The sequence below is a fragment of the Podarcis cretensis genome (genome assembly GCF_951804945.1).
Source record: "Podarcis cretensis genome assembly, chromosome: 6".
In the NCBI taxonomy this organism is placed as follows: Eukaryota; Metazoa; Chordata; class Lepidosauria; order Squamata; family Lacertidae; genus Podarcis; species Podarcis cretensis.
The window spans coordinates 39,919,674-39,940,374 of NC_137175.1; the positions used below are offsets into that span (position 1 = coordinate 39,919,674).

At 41.2% G+C, this 20,701-nt stretch overlaps 1 protein-coding gene across 3 annotated transcripts in view; it reads left to right on the forward strand.

Annotated features, from left to right (window-relative positions):
• Nucleotides 1-20,701, forward strand: part of PLXNA2 (plexin A2) — a 629,839-nt gene that overhangs the window by 268,302 nt on the left and 340,836 nt on the right. For all 3 annotated transcript variants that reach the window (XM_079978812.1, XM_079978811.1, XM_079978813.1), the window contains 2 exons: nucleotides 42-1,318; nucleotides 4,481-4,663. In XM_079978812.1, coding sequence (XP_079834938.1) covers nucleotides 131-1,318; nucleotides 4,481-4,663 — 1,371 coding nt within the window. In that variant the 5' untranslated portion in view covers nucleotides 42-130. The remainder of the gene's footprint in view (nucleotides 1-41; nucleotides 1,319-4,480; nucleotides 4,664-20,701) is intronic.

Consider the following 20,701-nt stretch of genomic DNA (forward strand, 5'->3'; position numbering starts at 1 on the left):
ATCTCTCCCCCCCCCCTCTGTTTTTCTTTTTCTTTCTGTAGAATCATGTGAGAAACACTGCTGTGGCAAGAGAGACACACAGGGAGTTTTGAGGTTCACACTCCCTTTCCTCCTCACTCTCCACCACAGGATGGAACAGAGAAAGATCTGGCCTCGGATATGGGACTCCGAAGACTCATCGGTGGCCTTGGTGTTTCTTTGCCTGGTTTTATTTTCATGGAATGCCACTAGCACTCCCGTCTATAATACCTTCCACTCTGAGAACCGTGATTGGACTTTCAACCATCTGACTGTCCATCAGGCCACCGGAGCAGTCTATGTGGGAGCCATCAATCGGGTTTACAAGCTGTCTGGAAACTTGACCATCTTAGTTGCTCACAAGACAGGACCAGAGGAGGACAACAAATCTTGCTACCCACCACTCATAGTGCAGCCCTGCACTGAGATCTTAACACTGACTAACAATGTGAACAAGCTGCTGATAATTGATTACACAGAAAATAGGCTATTGGCCTGTGGGAGCCTCTACCAAGGAGTCTGCAAGCTGCTGCGATTGGATGATCTCTTCATCCTGGTGGAACCATCTCACAAGAAGGAGCACTATCTTTCCAGTGTTAACAAAACTGGCACTATGTATGGAGTTATAGTTCGCTCTGAGGGTGAGGATGGGAAGCTTTTCATTGGTACAGCAGTAGATGGCAAGCAGGATTACTTCCCCACTCTCTCCAGCCGGAAGCTGCCACGTGACCCAGAGTCATCAGCTATGTTGGATTACGAACTTCACAGTGACTTTGTTTCATCACTCATAAAAATTCCTTCAGACACACTGGCCTTGGTCTCACATTTTGACATCTTTTATATCTATGGATTTTCCAGTGGCAACTTTGTCTATTTTCTGACTGTCCAGCCAGAGACTCCTGAGGGTGTCTCCATCAACTCAGCTAGCGATCTCTTCTACACATCTCGAATTGTGCGTCTCTGCAAGGATGACCCCAAGTTCCACTCCTATGTTTCTCTGCCATTTGGTTGTGTCAAAGGTGATGTGGAATATCGCCTCCTACAGGCAGCCTACCTTTCCAAGCCCGGGGAGGTGCTGGCCAGGTCCCTCAATATCACTGCCCAGGATGATGTCCTTTTTGCCATTTTCTCCAAGGGACAAAAGCAGTATCACCAGCCCCCTGATGACTCAGCTCTTTGCATCTTTCCCATCCGTGCTATCAATGCCCAAATTAAGGAGCGCTTACAGTCTTGCTACCAAGGGGAAGGCAACTTGGAACTCAACTGGCTGCTTGGGAAAGATGTTCAGTGTACCAAGGCGGTAAGAATGCTCACAGTATTTCACCTAGATTTCCTGCAGAAGAAGATATAGAAAATATTGTAGTGAGCAATATTGAGTAGCAACAGAAATTCTAGAGTGTAAAAACTGGTTTCTGTTTTCCTTCATAGGAACTTGGAGAACATCTCTTGAAGAATTGTTGCCTTCTAATCAATAATAATAATAATAATAATAATAATAATAATTTTTATTTATACCCCGCCCTCCAAGGCTGGCTCAGGGCAATAATAAAAACAAGTTGAATGAATACAACTTAAAAACAAGATTAAAATACAACATTAAAATATATATATAATGATTATTTTGGTTCAAGTAGGTTCAAATCATAGGCTTCCTCTACGACCTTGAGCAAGTTCTGTTTTCTCATACTCGTATGGAAAATAAGAACACCAATAATGATGTATCAGCCTCAGCAGGCCATTGAGAGGGATAACTAGTTATGGAAAATCTTTTTAAAAAACATTTGCCATTTATCAGCATTCCTGCATAAAGCAGAGGTATTATCGAGTTATTTCTGCCATTGCTCCCCAAGTATCAAACTGAGAAATAGAATCCATTCATTAATCACAATGGAAAGGCAAATTCTTTTATGGCCAAGAGTTGTTCTTCTGTTATAGTAATGGAGGGCAAGACTAAGATGTAGCTGATTTGGTAGATTCCATTTCTCCTTGCAATCTGGTCTGAAGCCAAACCTGAAAGTGCAGCAAAGAAGTACCCTTCCTCCCTGAGCAGGAAGGTTTCATGCAAACAAGCCTGAAAGATTAATGGCCAATTTCAGTTGCACATTTTGGTCTTCTTGGATATTGATTAATGTAGCTGGCCCACTTGGATAAGTGCAGAAGATCCAAGACAGAGAAAAATCAATTTATTCTGTAGCTTATTGTGGCAAATAAAAGAAACTGGGGTGTTAAGAGACATTCCATTTAATGTGTACATTCATGCAGCTAGTTGTGCCAGGGTAATTAAAACATTTTTAAGACAAGGTTCCTTAATTTCACTGCAGCTAGATAGTCACCCTGTTTGGTCACACTCATCATAGACAGAAGATGCTATGTAGCATTCACTTGTTATTCAGGATCTTCATTTTCAAAAATGCTCAAAGTTTTTATAGAGGGGGTCTCTTAACATTTATTGCAGAGGTGAGGAACCTCAAACCTGGAGGGCAAGTTGCAGCCCTCCAAGCTGCTCTGTCTGGCCCTTAGGACCCTCCCCAGGCCATTGCTCTCACCACCACTGTTTTGAACCACCGCTTTAGCATTTTTGCCTGGCTGGAAAGTGTCCTTGAATTCTCATAATGCTTCTTGCTTGCCTGGATAGGGAATAGTAAGAGATTTGTGACTCTGTGTAGATACAAGGGTACTATATAGAGGTAAGATTTACACCGGTTGTTCTATTCACATTTGCCTATTTACTGACATGTGCCTCCCCCAACCAAAAAAAGATTGCCCAGAAAGCAGTGTGGCCCTTGGAATGGGCCATGCTCCTGATTTATATGGGGGAAGGGAAATGATAGACAGAAGTGCCAGCTTATGAGGCCGATGGGGAAGGGGGCGCAATGTTGCACAAGCGACATCCCAACATTGTACATGTGGTGTCAGGATGTTGGGAGGAGCCAGGGGAGGAGCCAGATGCAGCAGCTGCACTGTTCACTGACTGGTGGCTCCTCCTGGCACCACCACTGGTGGGAGGCTGTTTCGACCCTCCTTCCCCTCCATGGCAGGAGGAAGAGAAGGTGCTTCTGTGGTTTTTAGGCATGGGGAGCCCTGGCCCCGATCCCAAAAATGTAAGGGTTCCCAAAAGTGCTTGGCCTCCTGGAGCTGATTGCAGTTCACCAGGTACTTTGTGGGAAAGCTCTCTTAAAAGCAAACTGTTAATCCTTGTCATTAAAGCTGGATTGTGTGGAGATGACTGCATGAGAGAAGGAACCAAACACATAGAGAAAATCAGTTTCTTTTCTCCCTTCAGAGTAAAGAGACCTGTACTTTCTCTGGCTGTTTTGATCCTATACTACTAACTGCTGAATCTTTTTCCTTCTTTTGACAAGTGGGGAAAATGATAAAGCCAATTTCAGCCATCACCCCTCTGCCATGTCATTTGCAGAGGAAGAGCAGAATGAAGAGCTCTGTGTCTGAATGAGGAAAGTCCAGTGTACTAAGAATGGTACTAAATTCAATTCAGGGCTGATAAAATGGCTTAGGAGTTAGCTCTCTGCTTGGCTGGCTTCCTGGGTCTGCTGAACTGTGGAAGCAAAAATGCTAACAGGTGATGGACTAGGGGAATGAGGGTGGGGTGCATTTCAGGAAGCAATGCATCCTAAGGACTTTGAATAGCATTTTGCTTAGGTCTATGTACACTAGCAGCTAGTGAAAAGACAACAAAGCTTTGAGGGTCAGTTTAGAGCTAGGGTGGGGAACCTGTGAGGAACTTCCAGGTGTTGTTGGATTATATCTCCCATCAGCTCCTGTCAACATAGCCAATGTTCAGGGAACATGGGAATTGTAGTCTTTCAACATCTCGAGAACCACAGGTTCTCACCCCTGTGCTTATGATGTTTCAAGGTGTGTGCAAGGCCTCCTCTTCTCAATGAAGGTAGGGAAATTATGAAACACAGAGGAATGTGAGTGATCAATCCTTTTCTTGGGGAAAAGCTATAGCTCAGAGGTAGAGCATCTGCATTGGTTTAGGGCTGGGGATATTCCCTCTCTGAAATTCTGGAGAGCTATGCCAGCCACTGTAGACAATGCTTAGCTAAACAGGCAATGGTCTGACTCAGTATAAGGATTTGTTCCTTAGGTCCAAAGTCTGCAAAATGTAATTGAGACACCAATGGAAATGATATATGCAGTTGTGTGCATATGCATATGCACATGTACATGTACACGAGTGCACTTCTGCAAAGGGTTTTGTAAAACATGTTCTGAGGATGCCACCATGAACTGAATCTTCCGGGCAAGTCTTATAAGAGATCTAAAAAGGATCTGGTCTCAGATTTTGGAATGCTGCCTTGGGCCCAGCTGAACAAAGATTTGTTATACGCTAGATGTTGTCAGGTGTTGCTTAGGGAGGCTTAGCCTTTTGAAGGTTGCTTTGTCTCCACTTTCTTGCCTGTCATCCACACTCACCAAAATGCATTCTCCCTTTCAGCCAGTCCCAATAGATGACAACTTCTGTGGGTTGGACATTAATCAGCCACTGGGAGGTTCCATACCAGTAGAAGGGGTGACTCTTTACACATCCAGCCGCGATCGGATGACTTCTGTCACTTCATATGTCTACAATGGCTACAGTGTGGTGTTTGTGGGCACCAAGAGTGGCAAGCTGAAGAAAGTAAGTTTGTTCTTTTGGCTCTGGGGAGCCCAGACCATATCTCTTCTTTTCTCTGTCTTTTGCTGGAGAGTATAGCTGGCTTCCAATAGTTGTAGAGGCCGGTTTACTGATAAGTATAAATGTAATTTGAAAATAAAAAGGGTACACTTGAAACCATCAGACAGGTAAGTGTAATTTTTATTTGCTGTCAGTTATGCTCTAAAGTCAAAGCCCAGCCATTAAAAGCACTACAGAGATACAAAAGCCACTAGAAATGTAAAAACTCTCACACATGCACAGATTCTTGTGGGGTTCTCGTTGCTTTACAAAGGGAAAAAAGTAGATTTTATCATTCTCCTGGGGGGATGCAATTCAGTATACCTGAGACTGCATGGTCTGCTTAATAACCACTTTCTCCCACAGTTCCATGTAGCTGTAAGAGGCACCTATGGATGTTTAGATGTTCAGTTCATAAGGATTGCCTTAGACAATATGCAAGGCATCCAAAATTGTTTGCACTTGTTTCTTGAAGAAATGTGTTCTTTTACACAGAAATGTGATTCTTTACTTAGGAAGCAAGAAACTGTCCAAAAACTGTCTTCAGTTAGAGCGAGTGAAAGGGCATCCTTTCCAGAGTGTCTGTTTAGTGATGGTAGGGCAGAGCAGTGAACATGGATTTTAACTGTAGTAGATGGTGCCCATCATTTACATTCTCTTGCTGGCTTTTTTCTCACTGTCAACATAGACTTCTGGAATATAAATGTTCGTGGGATTGGATTCTGCTCTTCTCAAGTCACCCTGAAGGTTATTGTGATCAAAGATCTTAGTGGGACAGGATTCATGTGTCATGTTTGCTCAGTTCATTGTGGCAGCTCCTCCTCCCTGTACCTTCTCTAGTTGTCTCCTTGCTGACTGTATTCATTGAAGAGTGCTTATTGACCCATCACAGCACTGATAAGTGTCATGTCCTATCAAGCTGGTTCTACCTTCAGAAGTTGTCAGGAACACAGTGTCATGCTTCTCATCTCCCATAGCCTAAGCATGTGTGGTGCTTCAGACAGCAGTGGAAGGAATTGTATAATACTAAGGTGGGCTGTGCAGTGTGGCTGGCTGGCTGACTTCCTCAATGAGTGTGGTTGGATGTCCTGGAAGAAAAGGGGGATATTTGCTACAGTAGGAAGCTCCAGTAGTAAATGGAGGAGGAAATAGTGCAAACCTGTGCATTGACATCAGTTAGCTGGCTTTTAAGTCTGAAAGAATTTGGCACAGTGTGCAAAACACCTGGTGTTTTAAGGTATTCAATATTAAAATCACACTTGGGTAGTTTCACAGTTATGCCACTACCAAGAATTAATGTGTTGCACTGTATTTGAGGTTCATGCATTTATTCATGGCCAAGATTTTCACTGAGAACTGATCTTTAATCTCTTTTGGAATACTATCTGTATGTTTACCAAAGTCTGGTGAGCAGGCACTCTTGATAGCACTCCTACTGTTTGCTAGTATAAGTCCTGCTTGGACTGGACAATATCTCTTCTCTCTGTTGAGAAGGGAGCGGGTTAACTGGCATTGGTAGCCTCTTGGGCAGCCCATAGCCTGAGGTAAGCTTTGCTTTTCTGAATGTAGTCTTGCCTCTCACCTTCCACCCTTCTTACTGACCTTTGTGTGATAGATTGACTTCATTAGATAACATTCCTTCCTGTTTGCATCACAGAGGAAAGGCTACTTGCCTGAGGCAAAGAAATATTCCAAATTCCTTTTGCCCTTAAAGAAAAGCCTTGTTTTGTGGAACTTAGGAGTCAGTGATTAAGTTGGACTTTCCATTCCATATATCCATGTCAAAGCTCATTGCTAAATTAGTGTCAGCAGTCTCCAAATACATTGATCCATTCCTTTCCATTGAATGCTAACAAAGCTGGTGATTTTGACCTGTCCTGGGCAGGTACCAGTTTTCATTTTGAATGGACAGAAAGCAGCCTGGTACCTGTGCATAAAAATGCAACATAGTACAATATACCAGTGGGGCAACATTTTTATTATATTATATGAACAAAATAGCCCACCATTCTGCCAAAGAGCTCAGGGTGGCACGCATGATTCTCACCCTTCCCCATTTTATTCTCACAGCAACCAGTAGGTTAGGCTGAAGTATGGCCACTGCTTCAAGCTCACCCAGCATGGCTTTATGGCTGGGTGGGTATTTGAACTGTGGTCACCTAGGTTCTCATCCAAGGGTGGAATTTAACAAATAATAATAATAATAATAATAATAATAATAATAATAATAATAAATTTTATTTATATCCCGCCCTCCCCAGCCGAAGCCGGGCTCAGGGCAGCTAACAACAATCAAATAATCAAACAATCAAATAATCCAACATTCTAAAAACATTATATTATAAAAATTAATTTAGCATTTCAGACAAGTGGTACATGGGAGCAATCTCATACTGACAAATGATAAAATTATAAACTGGCCATTCAGGGCAGGGCAATCCCATGCACATTTACTCCAAACCTGGGAGGCCACTGGATAACCTTGGGCTGGTCACCATCTCTCAGCCTAACTTACTTCATAGGATTGTTTATTGAGAGGATAAAATTGGGATAGAAGAACCATTTGCACCACCTTGAGCAACTTGGAGGAAAGGCAAGATAAAAATATATTAATAAATAATAAGGAGTAAGTTCTACCATGATCAATGGGTCTTGTTCCCATATAATTATGTATTCATGTTTACTCATAAGTAAGTGTTAATTAGGCCGCAATCCTATGCATATTTATTTGTGAATAGGCCTTGTTGAAGGTGGTAAGACACTTCTCAGTATTCATGTGTAGTACCTGGCTGCTTGAAATCCAGGGCAGGAAATGGTTTATCACTCTATAATTGCTTCCTTTGCTTCCAGTACTGCACTTAGTACAGACTCCAATAGACTACTAGCAGCACTGTACTCTGTGAGCTATTGGCCTAACCCACTATATAAACGATTCCCACCCCCAATTCATCTGTAGCTTTGAACCCCACATTCCAGGATAACATATTGCAAAGATACCCTAGATGAGTAGACAGTGGGTGGTGAGTGTGTTGTACTGCATTAGTGGCTGGGGAAGGCCTAGCTTTAAAGGTACTTAAAGCAAGCAGCTTGTGCTTGCATGTTAGCTGTTTAATATACCAAGTAGAATTGTGTCCCATTAATTATGTAGGATTACTAAAGGAATGCTCTTTCCGGGTTGGTTTAATCCCCGATGGCATTTATGTAGTGGAGGCCTTTTAAACATCTACGATTCTGATGCAGAGTAGATCTATATATGGTGTTTGGCTTCACTGCAGTCACAGAGTAGAAAAAAGAGAGGGAATGGGTTTTTGTGTTTATGCCTCCTGTGTTCCAGAGGTCTGCAAACATTTGCTGGGAATTTAGATTAAATCTCTGGTTAATTTATCCTAAACATATACTGAAACTAATCCTTCATGGCGTTTAAAAGATGATATTATTTGTAGTGCTGTTTAATACTATTATTATGTAACAGAATTCTCCATCATGCATGCCTGAAGTTGCTTCGTTTTCCTATTCCACTAAAATTGCCAGCCATCCAACAAGAGGGATTGGGTTGACAAAGAGTCATCACAGAGGATTAGTTGATGCGTCCCAGAACCTGGCTATTCTTACTCCGTAATGGTTTTAGCTTTACTGGTGCATCGTGCTTTACATACCTTCTGGTTTTTGATACTGTGCAGTAGATAAGACAGCGGAACTATCAACATTCTGTAGGGTGGGAAGTGGTGCACTAAGGGCATCCTTAGTCACATTCATACATAGTGGGCAATCTATCCCAGAGTGAGTGGACTCACCTCAGAGAAGTTGGGTCAGCTGCATTGGTTCATTGCAAACTTGCCAGCCTTACTGGTACACTTACAGATTGACCTGCCTTACTCTTTTCTCCAACCAATCCATCATATGGATTCTCCAACCAATCCATCACATGGAAGCGAATTGAACATACAAGTGTTAAGTGGGACAGCAGCAGCTCCATTGTTGGGCTGAAAGCTCTGTGTGCTTTTAGTAATGGCAGCTGGTGAGGCAAGGGTAGTAAGACAACACAGTCACTAAGTACCACCGAGGGGGAGGATTCATAGTTCAGGAGCAGAGTATGTGTTGTTCTTTAAGAGATCAGGTATACCTTTCTGCCTGAGACCTTGGAGAACTGTTGCTGGCCAGAGTGGACAGTACTGGGCAAGCCAGACAAACACTCTGACCTTGTAAAAGACAAGATTCCTCTGTTCTGTGAAGTGGACCCTGGTCACCTTGGTTGCTGCTTAGTGGTGGCTAATCTCCACTCCAGAACACCAGATACAACTACCATTTAGACCAGGGGGCCAGTCCACCGTCCCTGAGACCTTGTGGGGGACCGGACTATATTTTGAAAAAAGAAGAATGAATTCATATGTCCCACAAATAATCCAGAGATGCGTTTTAAATAAAAGCACACATTCTACTCGTATAAAAACATGCTGATTCCTGGACCTTCCGAGGGCCGGATTGAGAAGGCGATTGGGCCGGATCCAGCCCCCGGGCTTTAGTTTGCCTACCCATGATTTAGGCATTTCCTTCCTCTCTCTTTATGCAAGGGAGAATTTCAAATTTAATATATCAGTCACCATGATAGGAGCTTAAAAAAAGGTGAATTACCAGCCTGTAATGTTTCTACTTTGGATTATTGCTTTGTTCATTGGGAGGGGGGAACACTCTCTGTATATCAATCTGATTTTACAGGGCAGTTGACAATCATGTAAAAAAAAAAAAAGTTGAAAAGGGGGGGAGGCATCTCTTATCACCTTTCTAAATGAAATCACATACTCTGTTGTGGGTAATCAGTCTGAAAACTGTGAGCAGAGGGAGGTGCCCCAGGTAAGTTAGAAAACTAGATCTCAGGGCTATTGTGCTAGTTGATTTTATCTTTGTTATAGAAAAACTGGAAAGGTTATCATCTTGGACTAGGACTAGTCAACCAGCCTACCTTACGAGGTTGTTATAAGGAGAAGAACCATGAAGACCACCTTGAGCTCCTTGGAGGAAAGGAAGGAGATAAATGTAATAAATTAAATAATTCATCAGATGAAGAGGGAGCTAGTTGGGAAGAATTGCAAAGGGCATCCTAGAAAAATCAGACAGTGTTGGTAAAGTTTGTTTTGGCTGAGCATATCTTATTACAACTTTGTGTTTTATTGATATTAATGACCTTCATGTGTCTCTGATCTTAGGGCTGTGACCACTTTATTCATTGCCCTTCATAAGACATTGGTTATCTGCAGGTGGGGGTGGGGGGTTTCCTCCAGGGTTGCTAGTAGCAATTTTGGAAAATCTAGAAGGCTTTCAGGAAATTGTGTTTACACAGGGGGAAAAAGACAGGCTGTTAACAATGGATGGGACACTAACCTGCTATTGAAAGCAATAACACTTTGCCATAGCATTCAGGGGATGGAATGCTCCCTACCTCAGTTTCCTGCCAGTAACACAATTGTCTGCCTGCCTTATAGCATTGTGGAGGAGAAGTGCATTGTAAAATCTAAACACAATTTACAGGGTCACCACTTTGATTACCAGTCTGAGCCAATGGGGGTGAAAAGCCAGGAATCCTGATTGTATAGCAAGCCACCTCATAGCTATTACTCGAAGTCTCCAGATGAATGATTTTCCCTCCCTTTCTTTTTGCCCTGTGGGGATTTCCCTGCTAGAAAAAAGGCAGGATGCTGAATGTATCATTTTTCTAAATTTATCTGCGTGTCCTCTGAGGATTCATTATTGGAAACATTACATTCCTTTGGTGGTGTGCTATTTCCTATTAGCTAATTAGCCCATTCCTGTGAAACTCTTTGGACTAGTCTGTCTCTTTTTCTCTGAGGATTTCAGTGTTGCAAGGACCCCAGTACCACAGAAGAGCTGAAGAGATTCCTTATTTCTGGCTACATCACAAACCTGCTGGGTCTCTATATTGCTTTTGCAAATACTGAATGAATACTCTTAACCTCAAGTACAACATATTAGCTTAACAGCTTAACAGTCAGGAATATATGATTAGACTGTTAGACCGGGAGACCAGGGTTCAAATCCTCACTCAGCCAAGAAGCTCACTGGGTAACCTTGAGCCAATCACTGTCTTTCAGCCTAACCTACCTCAAAGGGTTGTTGTGAGAATAAAATAAGGAGTGGGGAGAGCCATGCATACCACCTTGAGTTCATTTAGGTAAAGGTGGGACCTAAGTGAAATTATATATACATACACACACACACACACACACACACACACACACTTATATATATATATATATACTCAGAGAAAGAGGTTGACAACAGCACGGGCTGTGCATATCGTAACCAAATACTGTATGCATTTGAGTGTAATCCATAAACATGCTGGTTATTGCAATCTTAAAATTTCCCAGGAGCAGATAATACTGTTACATAGCCTATAATCGATATAGTCTCTAGCTCCCCACCTATGCTTAAGGTTGGGGACTGGAGAGGAGTGCTGCATCCATGCCAGGACTCCACAAATAAATTCATTTGCTGTGATCACTATGGGGAATCCTTAAGCTGAGCGTGGGCAACATAACCCCCTTGCCTCAGCTCAGAGCAACTGCCCAAGGTGATCACGATACGGATGAGCCCTCATCCCCTTACACATCAGCTTGGAGTAAAGAGAAGTGCAGGGCCTTGCCCCTGCAGTCATGCTGGGCTTTCGCAGCACCTGGAGCATTTCCCAAACTTAGTGTGCCATCACAGACAGGATGCTGGCCCTTCATTCAAGAAGAAGAGGCAGGATTGATGGCAAATCACACATCTGGGCTCTGCGACAAAGCCAACCAAAATTTGTAAAGCCTTGATGAGTGCAGTGGACCATTTTCTGGAAGGCATCTTATGGTAGCCAAAAAAAAAAGGCACAGAAATTCTTTGCTCATTTTCCCTCTGTGAATCATTCTGGGTGGTTGCAAACCTTTATTTCCAGCAGCTACTTTGCTGTGTAAAATCAAACTGAACATATTTATTAACTTCCTGGCATTGGAGCACCTCTTGCTTTTCCATAAAGCTAAGGAGAGCTCTGTTTAAGATTGAAAAGCTAGCAGTGGGTTATGGTCAACCCAGACTCCTTTTGCAAATTGAAATTCTGTCATGGTGATTCAAGCCTGACCGTTCTGGACACTTGGAAATACTTCATTTCTGCTGCAAATTGCAAATCTCTGTACACATACACTTAGAGACCTGCCATTGGGTGCTGTCCCCTCTTTGTCTACAAAGCCCCCTCTCCCTGCCCCCCCCATTCCCCACACTACTTTATTCCAGCCAGTCACAGCTATAACTGACTTTTGGAAAGGAGGGGGGTTTGTCTGCTTTAAAAGAGCGAGAGCTTAATGCTGCTTCCCCTATAATGAGATTGGCTCGCTTCCCAGACTCCTGCTAGTGAGCTTGCTGTTTGTTTTGTTGTTTTATGAGCCCCAGAGGGCCCGGCGAGCTGGGCTTTTGGAAGCTGGGCAAGGCCAGTGTCGGCAGTTTATTTACAGTTTACAACCAGCCTATGGGGGAGCTTTATTTTTGTGACAAGTCTAGAGAATGCTGGACCCTCCAGGGACCAGGCCAAATTTTATCCATGTCAAATGCCAGGAGGATATTTGGCTATCCTGAAGCAAGGAATGAGGTGGACAAAAGCTAAGTATCTGGCAAGGGGATAGAGGTTTTGTTGTGATGTTTGGAACAGGACAATATGACACTATTGGTGTATTACTTTTTCAGGATCTCTTACTATGGGCTGTAGTAGTTCTCTGGCATGTCTCCACATGCACACTTAAATAAGACAGTTGCAGCTGAATTTTACACATGGCATAAATGCAAAAGTGGCCAACTCTTAGGTTCAAAAGTGATGGGAAGCACTTATTTAAGTCCCAGGGGCTTTTTACTAAGATTTAGAACCCTTAAACCACTTATGCACTCTAGAAAATGGTACCCATGGTGAATTTAAAACAAAACAAATCCTTTGCAACCTGATAGATTTGCACTAGTTTCTAAGCAGGTGAAACAATAATGGACTTCTGAGAAAATTCTGCCACTAGAAAACTTTGGCAATTTTGGACAAGTCAAAGAAGGCTTGGAGTTTTTTGCTCAGTGATTCAAAATCTGAGATTACTCTCTAGAGGAGAAAAAAATCATGAGAAAGTTGTTTCAGTAGATAAGGGCAAAATAAATTAGGCTCCAGCAGAAATTTTTGTGATGTTGATTTAAAAGAAAAAAAGAAAGAAACACACGGGACATTTTATCTCTTAAAAAAAAAAAATCTGTTTGTGTACCAGCCAGCTCGAAGCTTTCCTCTCTTTTTACTTCTTTCAACTCTGTACTAAGCTATTTCCTCTTGGTTTCCACCCTGCAAGTCCAACATTTCTCTGATGAAAATAGGGACATCCCATTCCATAACAATAATTTTACTGGGTTGCCCCAGCTACTCTGAGCAGCTTCCAACATATATAAAAACACAGTAATTGCCTTCAGATAACCTTCAGACAGCTCAGGGGTCAGATAACTTCTTACCCTGCAAAATCTATCCAATGCAAATAGGGACACCTTACCATATCCTCCAACATTTCTCCAAAGAAAATAGGGACAGCCTAAGGAAAAGTGGGACATTCCAGGATCAATTCAGAAACATTCTATGTCCTTTTAAAGGTGTTTGTGGAAGGGGAGGTGTTATTGGTTTGGTTTGGTTAGGTTTAGTTTAGTTTTAGTTTTTATTATGTATCTTGTGTTATCATTTTGTATTTTTATGTTGTGAGATGCCCTGTGATCTTCAGGTGAAGGGTAGTACACAATTTTTTTTAATAATAATAATAATAATAATAATAATAATAATAATAATACGTTGAAGGCACTTCTCATTGCAGCAGAAAATAAAAGCTGTCAGTTTAACCACCGCTTTTTGCAGCTTTTGCAGGGGGTCTAGATTGATAATGCACATTTAGTGCTGGATTTTCCAAGAGCAGTAGCTGGATGCACAAAGGAAGCAGAGAAGTGTGGGGAAACAGCTTGGGGAGGTAGATGGGGGGAATTATATGCACAAATTTACAGAAGGTATTCCATGGATAACAGAGACAGCCTGCAGAGGTTTTCCATAGATATTGGATGAATCTTGGATGGAACTGTGTGTTGGTGGGGGGAGCTTTGGGGAAATAACGGGACAAGTTATTGTCCTGTTGTTAGACATGTAACAAGCCACTGTGGAGATCTTGTATGGTTCCTATTAATTCCATGTGAACAGTCTGTAGTGATCTTACAAACAGTCTTATAGCTGCACAGCTGCCATCTGATGAAGTTTTGTGAAGGAGAAAATATTTGATGCCAAAATCTGAATTCCAATGAGCTGGTTGCTTTAATGGCATGATGCCAAGATATATTCTTTTAAAAATAAGAAAAATGTGTTGCTGCTTATGCATTTAGAGGTATAATGTCCCTCTGTCTGGAGAATAATGCTTTGCTTTACTAAAAGCACCGAATGCCTGAGTTGATTCTATCCCATCAGTAAAGGTCAGCTTTAAAAGTTGCACTTTTGCTAGCATGAGTCATGGGAACAAATATTTAAGGGACTGGGCACAATCTGAGCCTAACTAATTTAATCCTGCTGTATCTGGGTTTCAAATGACATTTAGTTAGCTCTAATGCTTTCTAACCATATCCTCTTGTTTGATATATCCTTGCCTAAAGTGCAATGTGATGGCCTTCATTAGAATAAAGAATCCTATTGTTGGAGTAGTATAGCATGTAGATATTCTTCTGGGAAATGCTTTCTTCTGGCTGCAGCTGAAGGTAATGAAGGGAAACCTGTACTTAAACTGATGCGCTCCCTGGTGCTCATCTGAGACTAGCAGCAAATGCATCTGGGTTACTAGGTCTTTTCCTTCCATCCCAACCTGTTAGAAAGAATTTATTGAATGAAAAGCGTATTACCGGTTTACAGGTGGTAGGTGAACTAATGCTCGTTTCAGCTTTGCAGATTATGTTTCAGTTAACCTTCCATTAAGATGTAGTTTTTACATCCATCCCAGCCCGAACCACCACCACACCGATCCACACATGTTTTGCATTCCTGACATTGGGGTCGTGTCCCCTATGGTGTCACAGCAGGGCAGATGGAATGACTAGGGTAGATTGCCTGGTTCATGGGTGAAAAATCAATCTTGTCTTTCATGCCAAGAAGTGGTGTGTCATATTATAGCTAATAAATCAGGGAAGTGCCCTTCATCCAGCTTGTCAGTGGAGGACAGTGTTTGTGTGATTGAGAATAAATGAAGGCCAGAGTGCTGTCAGGCATGGAGAAGTGTGTGTATAATTTTGCCATCATGCCGTTTATACCTGCTACTATAAGAAAAATGAGTTTGCTAGGATAACTTAGAGCCACACACTGCAACAGCATGTGGTCAGGGGCCACAGCAACACCCTAGAAAGAAAAAACAAACCGAAGACTGTAGCTTTGCCAATGGGTCCCCCCCCCCTTCTTGTTAGCAAAGAATTCATACCATGGCACAATTCTAGTTGTTTTTGTATCAGTAGGAATGGACAGGTATTGTGTATTAGATAAGTCTAAATGTTCTGTCAGTTATTCCATATGAACAGTCTTGTCCTCTTGATTCAAAAGGTCTTAAGCTTTCAGATTTTCAAATCCTTTGATTAAAAAATAACAGGTCAGATATGAACAAATTTATTAAGATGTAAGCTTTTGTGGACTACAGTCCATCAGATGCAAGTCCATGAAAGCAGTTGTCCATTTTAGAGGTGGTAGGTGAACTAATGTTGTTTCAGTTACCTTGCATCTACAACACAGTAAAACTGTATTCTTTACAGGTAAGAACCAGAACTTTGCATTCTGCTCAAAGACAGACCAGGTGCCACTGGATCTTTTTAAAGAGCTGTGAGCTTTTATCCCAGCTGGAGTCATGAAGTTCATTGGGTGATCTTGGGTCAGTCACTGCCTATCTGCCTAACCTACCTCTCAACATTGTGAAAATAAAATGTTTTGCCACCTTGAGCTTCTTGGAAGAAAGGTAGAATTAAAATGAATAATGAAACAAATAATTACGTGCATGCACACTGATGATTGTATAAATAATAGTTATAGTTATTATTATACTTAAGACATTTAACTGTTCACAGCATTTGATGCTGATTATATCAATGATCATTTCAACAGTATATTGCCACTTTTCACAGTCCTTCAAATTGCACATCACAAATCTTGCATGCCAACCCTAGTTCTTCCCTAGTCACAGACAGAACATAATTTTGCTATAACCAATATGTTGCAAATGCTAAATCATGCAAAGCTGACTAATTTGCATGCTTCTTTTTTAAAAAAACAAAAACAAAACAAATCTGGATTTATTTTTCATTCACAGTATTTAGAATCCAGTGAAATCCTAGACAGCCATAGTTCACTAAAATCGATTCAGTCAGGCTCTTTTCCAGACACTAGTAAATATTTTGTTTAACTGAGAAGTTACCTCATTCTTGGACATTGTGCCATGAAATATGCATTGTGGGCAGTGAAATAATTAATTATATGTTGTATGAAATATGGCCAGTTTGCCAAGAGAATTAGCAGAACTATGGTTTTTGTGTGTGTTGGTAAAATCATGTATTTCTCCTGTGAGAAACTAGCAATTTGGTCAGCCACAGTATTGTTTATTTCCTATTGTAAATCTTTGTTTTCTTTCTCCTCCCCTTTTATTTTGCTTTATGTTGCATAGTTGTTGTCCTTTCACCCATTTGTGATAATAATCCTAGCAAGTCCTGCACGTGATTTATTTTTTATTTCATTTTTATTTCCGTTTCTCCATGGAGTTTCCTGGCTTAGTGGCAAATTTAAATCTGTTCATACTCTGACACTCTGTTACCACTGTACCACACTAGTGCGCTCTCTTATATAATGGGCTATGGATAGAGGTTTTCCCGTTTCTCTGTAAATTCACATATTATTTGGAGTTTTGGAATATTTCAACCACAAGGGGCTCAAGTCAAAGACTCATGCAGCTGGGAGCCAAAGACTCATGAAGCCCTGGCTCAGCAGTTCTCAAACAAATATCTGGAGAGTGAGAAAGACCAAACAAATTCAGGACCCCTCCAAATGACCTGCTTTTTGAGCATTCATCCTGATTTACTAATACAGAGTTAGAGTGTTTCCAGGCTTTATTGGGCATGTATTATATGTTCATTCTCTTAAACAGCAGTGAGCATTCATCCCGACTTTATGCTCATTTGCTTGTTGGACACTTATACATCTTACTGGTAGTCATCCATCCATCCCACACATCTCACTGCATTTTCCTATCATTTTCCAAACCAGAGAAATTCTTCTTTTTGAAAGTGGATTTGTTGTTCCAGGAAGATTTTGCACTTTAATCTACAGTACTTTCATTGCACAAACCTTACATTCCACTATGCACTTGAATCACTCCTGCAAAATCATGACAGTTTAAGGGAGGCATCCTCAGCTGTTTCAAGTGCTACTGGTCGCTCCATTCTAGCTCCTCACCAGCATGTGTCCCAGCAGGTAGTACCTGGAACACCCTCCCTGAGGGGAAGAAAGCAAACTTTGTTCTCCCCATGTCCCAGGTTGATTGTTTTCCTCTACTAGCCACAGATTAGTATTGGACAGATTTGATCAGATAGGATTGCTATGAGGAACCCATGAATGCTCTTTCTCCACCTTCTTTGCAACACTAAGTGGCTGAACAAAGTTGTGCTGCAACTCTGGAAATGGAGAAAATAATACTAAGAGTGCAATCCTAACCATAACTACCCAGACGTAAGTGCTATGGAATTCAATGAGGCTTAGTCCCAGATAAGTGGTGTTAGGATTGCAAGTTTAAGACAATGGGGAGTTGAACAAAAGGGATTAGGTGTGTGAGTCATTGCTAAGAAAGAGAGGCTCTGTTCCTCACTGGATAGGGAAGCTTTTTAAGCTCTTGTTTTTGATTACCTTTCCTTGTTGTTTGCTTGAGGTAATTCTTCCATACGTGCAGCCTTTAAAATGTGATTCTGTTGAGACATTTGTATTATTACAACTCCAAGACTCTGTGCAGTTAGCTTTATGTACCTATTGAATATTTCAATGCACTGTGCATAATGCTATCTATATTCATAAGCCAAGCAGGCAATGGACAATGGCTTTATACTCCACACAGTTAAATAATAGTAGTGAGGGATCACATTTGCCTGGCTCTCCTGACTGGCTAGCTTCAAATGTCATGACTTTCACTTGAATGTGCTGATTTTTTATGCAGCTTACCTGGGTGTGATTTATTCTGTTGTTGATGATTCTATTGGCCTGAGGGGAGATGAGAAAGTCTGGATGCTGGTCAGGAACCCAGGCAGCTGCTGTGGGGGACCTCCAGTCCTAGAGCAGGGATGTCCAGATCAAAGATTTCATGGCCACTGGAATATAGAAATCTGCTAGAGGGTTCTACTTCCCACAGTAATCTTCAGGTTCAGCAACGAGGCGGGGGTGAACTGTGACAGGCCAGCATCCTTGTCCCCACTGATCACATGCTCTGTCACAGGCAAAATGCCCTGTGAGACATAACAGAGAGCTGACAGAGTGCTAGGCTTCAAACAGGAGGGCTTTCCCTTTAGAAAGCTGCATTCCTCAATAATGCAGCAGGACCTGAGAGAAATAGGCAAGAAATACGGAGTACTCATCTTAACAAGTTGTCTGCTTCTAGGGAACTGTCCGAGGTACTGAAAGACCTCTCTCCCTCCATCCATCCTTATTTCCTGGTTCTGATTCTCAGTCTTGATGAGATACAGAGTGAATAGACGTCAAGTCCCCCGTCCTTGTTATCTGTTCCAGATTGCTTTCTCCAAACATCATTTTAGGCTCACCCGCAGCAAGACTGAGCAGAATATTCCCCATAGTTGGGAATGGTTAAAGGAATTGGCCCTTTTGCTACACCAAAATATTTGTGCCCACCATCTAACACTACAGAAATACAATCTAAGCCCTATAGTCACATTGATTGCAGCAGCTGAGATTTAAGCATGTGCTTAACTCTCCCATTGAAATCAATTGGAATGGAAAGTGCTTAACTTTGGCTGACATATGCTTTAAATCATTTTAAATATAGAATTACTGTTGAGGATTGTGAACTCTCCTATGGTACGGGCAAATCCAATAGCAGTTACCATGAAAAATGTGCAATAAACTGCCACATGAATGCCAATACATTTTACAGAATTTACTTGGAAAATATACACAGCCCATGGCTTGGGCTATTCTGCCCGGCGTTGTCTGTGCTAACTGTACTTTATACCAATCCTGTTCTGTTAGTTAGGGGGGGGGGTTGAACTAGACAGTCAGAAATCGCCAGCATGTGTTCAAAAATCACAAAATGGATTTAACAAGTGAACTGTGATTCTTTTTCAACTGATTTTCTGGTTTCTGGTATTCTTGAGGCTAGACACGATATAGGCCACATTGTCAAGTATTTCCTCATGATAATGTAAGCTGAAAATGAGTTTGTTTGTTTTTAACTCCTTGACTCACAAAATTATGGGCTTAATTCACATCCCATTGAATTTAATAGCAATGGTGTCATAGTTTGTTTGTTTTTAAATAATATTTATTAACATTTTAAAGACTACAAAAGAAAGAAAAAGAATTAAACAAAACAATACAATACAAAAACAAAAACACCACCCAACACCAACCCCAAAACATTAAATTAACAAAACAAACAAACACAATTTAAAACACATCTAATAGGTTCAGTATCTTAACTTTCATTTACTTGTTTCAATGACCTCCTCACACCTCCCTTTTTGTATTCCACTTTAATTAACTGTTTCAGCAATTCCTTTCCATCTTCCTCTGTTTTCTGTCCTGTAATTTATCTTAACATATTCTAACCTTATTTTTCCCTTTAATATATAATTGTCTTAACATATTTTAACCTTATTTTCCCTTTAATACTGTAATAATCTATTTGTACTTAATTCCTTGTAACATTTCTACTAAAGCCATATAACTCCTTTCCAACATTTTTCTAACACACATTAATTTTACAATATTTTTATAAATAGTCTTTAAATTTTTCCAATCTTCTTCCACCGACTCTTCTCCCTGGTCCCGGATTCTGCCAGTCAAATCCGCCAATTCCCTATAATCCATCAACCTGGTGATATTCTGTCCGATGCTCTTAACTCTTTTCCAAGTCCCTTCTGCGAGTCTTCTTCATATTTATACATGAACTTTACTTTGTCTTCCACTGATCTTATTTTCATTTTCCTTCCTTTGAGGCTAAAGAGTAGATCTCGGGGAAACTCCCACCTAAAGATAATTTTATTCCTTCTCGATGGGGCAACCAAATCTCCGTAATTAAATCTAAGATCCAAAAGGTATTTCAGAATGTCTTTCAAAATTTCCACTCTTAACTGTTGTTCTTCTAAGTTCCTCTGGTAGTTCCAACAGTCTCTTATTTTGTTCTTCTCTTTTTCTCCTCCTCTTCCAAGTCCGAAGGCCCTCACAGTTTTAATCTCTTCTTGACCCAAGTCCCGGTCCCAAAAGTCATCAAATTCCTGTGTGAGGAAATCTATCAGACTTTCCTTCTCCAGTTCAGGTAGGGCTCTGATCCTCGGAATCTGATTTTTGTTAAATTCAATCATAGCAGGCATCAACTTATGGTCATCAAATTGCATCTGTAAGGCTGGGACTCTCTCTATCTCCAATTGTGTTACTTTAGGTTCAACGGCAACAACTTTCTCCCTAGCCTTCTCCGCAGTTTGCCATGTCAAAGTAGATTCCTGTGTCAGTTTCTGAATAGTTTCTATATTGGTATTCATTTTTTGTCCCAAATTGTCGATTTTAGTAGTTACCCCACATCCACGTTTTTGTGAAGCTGTTCCAGTGAGTCACTTATCTTACATAATACAACCACTAAGGCCTCATCTGTTAACATTCTTAACCGATTCAAGGTCCCCAGAATCTCACAGGTTTTATCTTGCAGCTGGAAATTCCCCCAGCTCAAC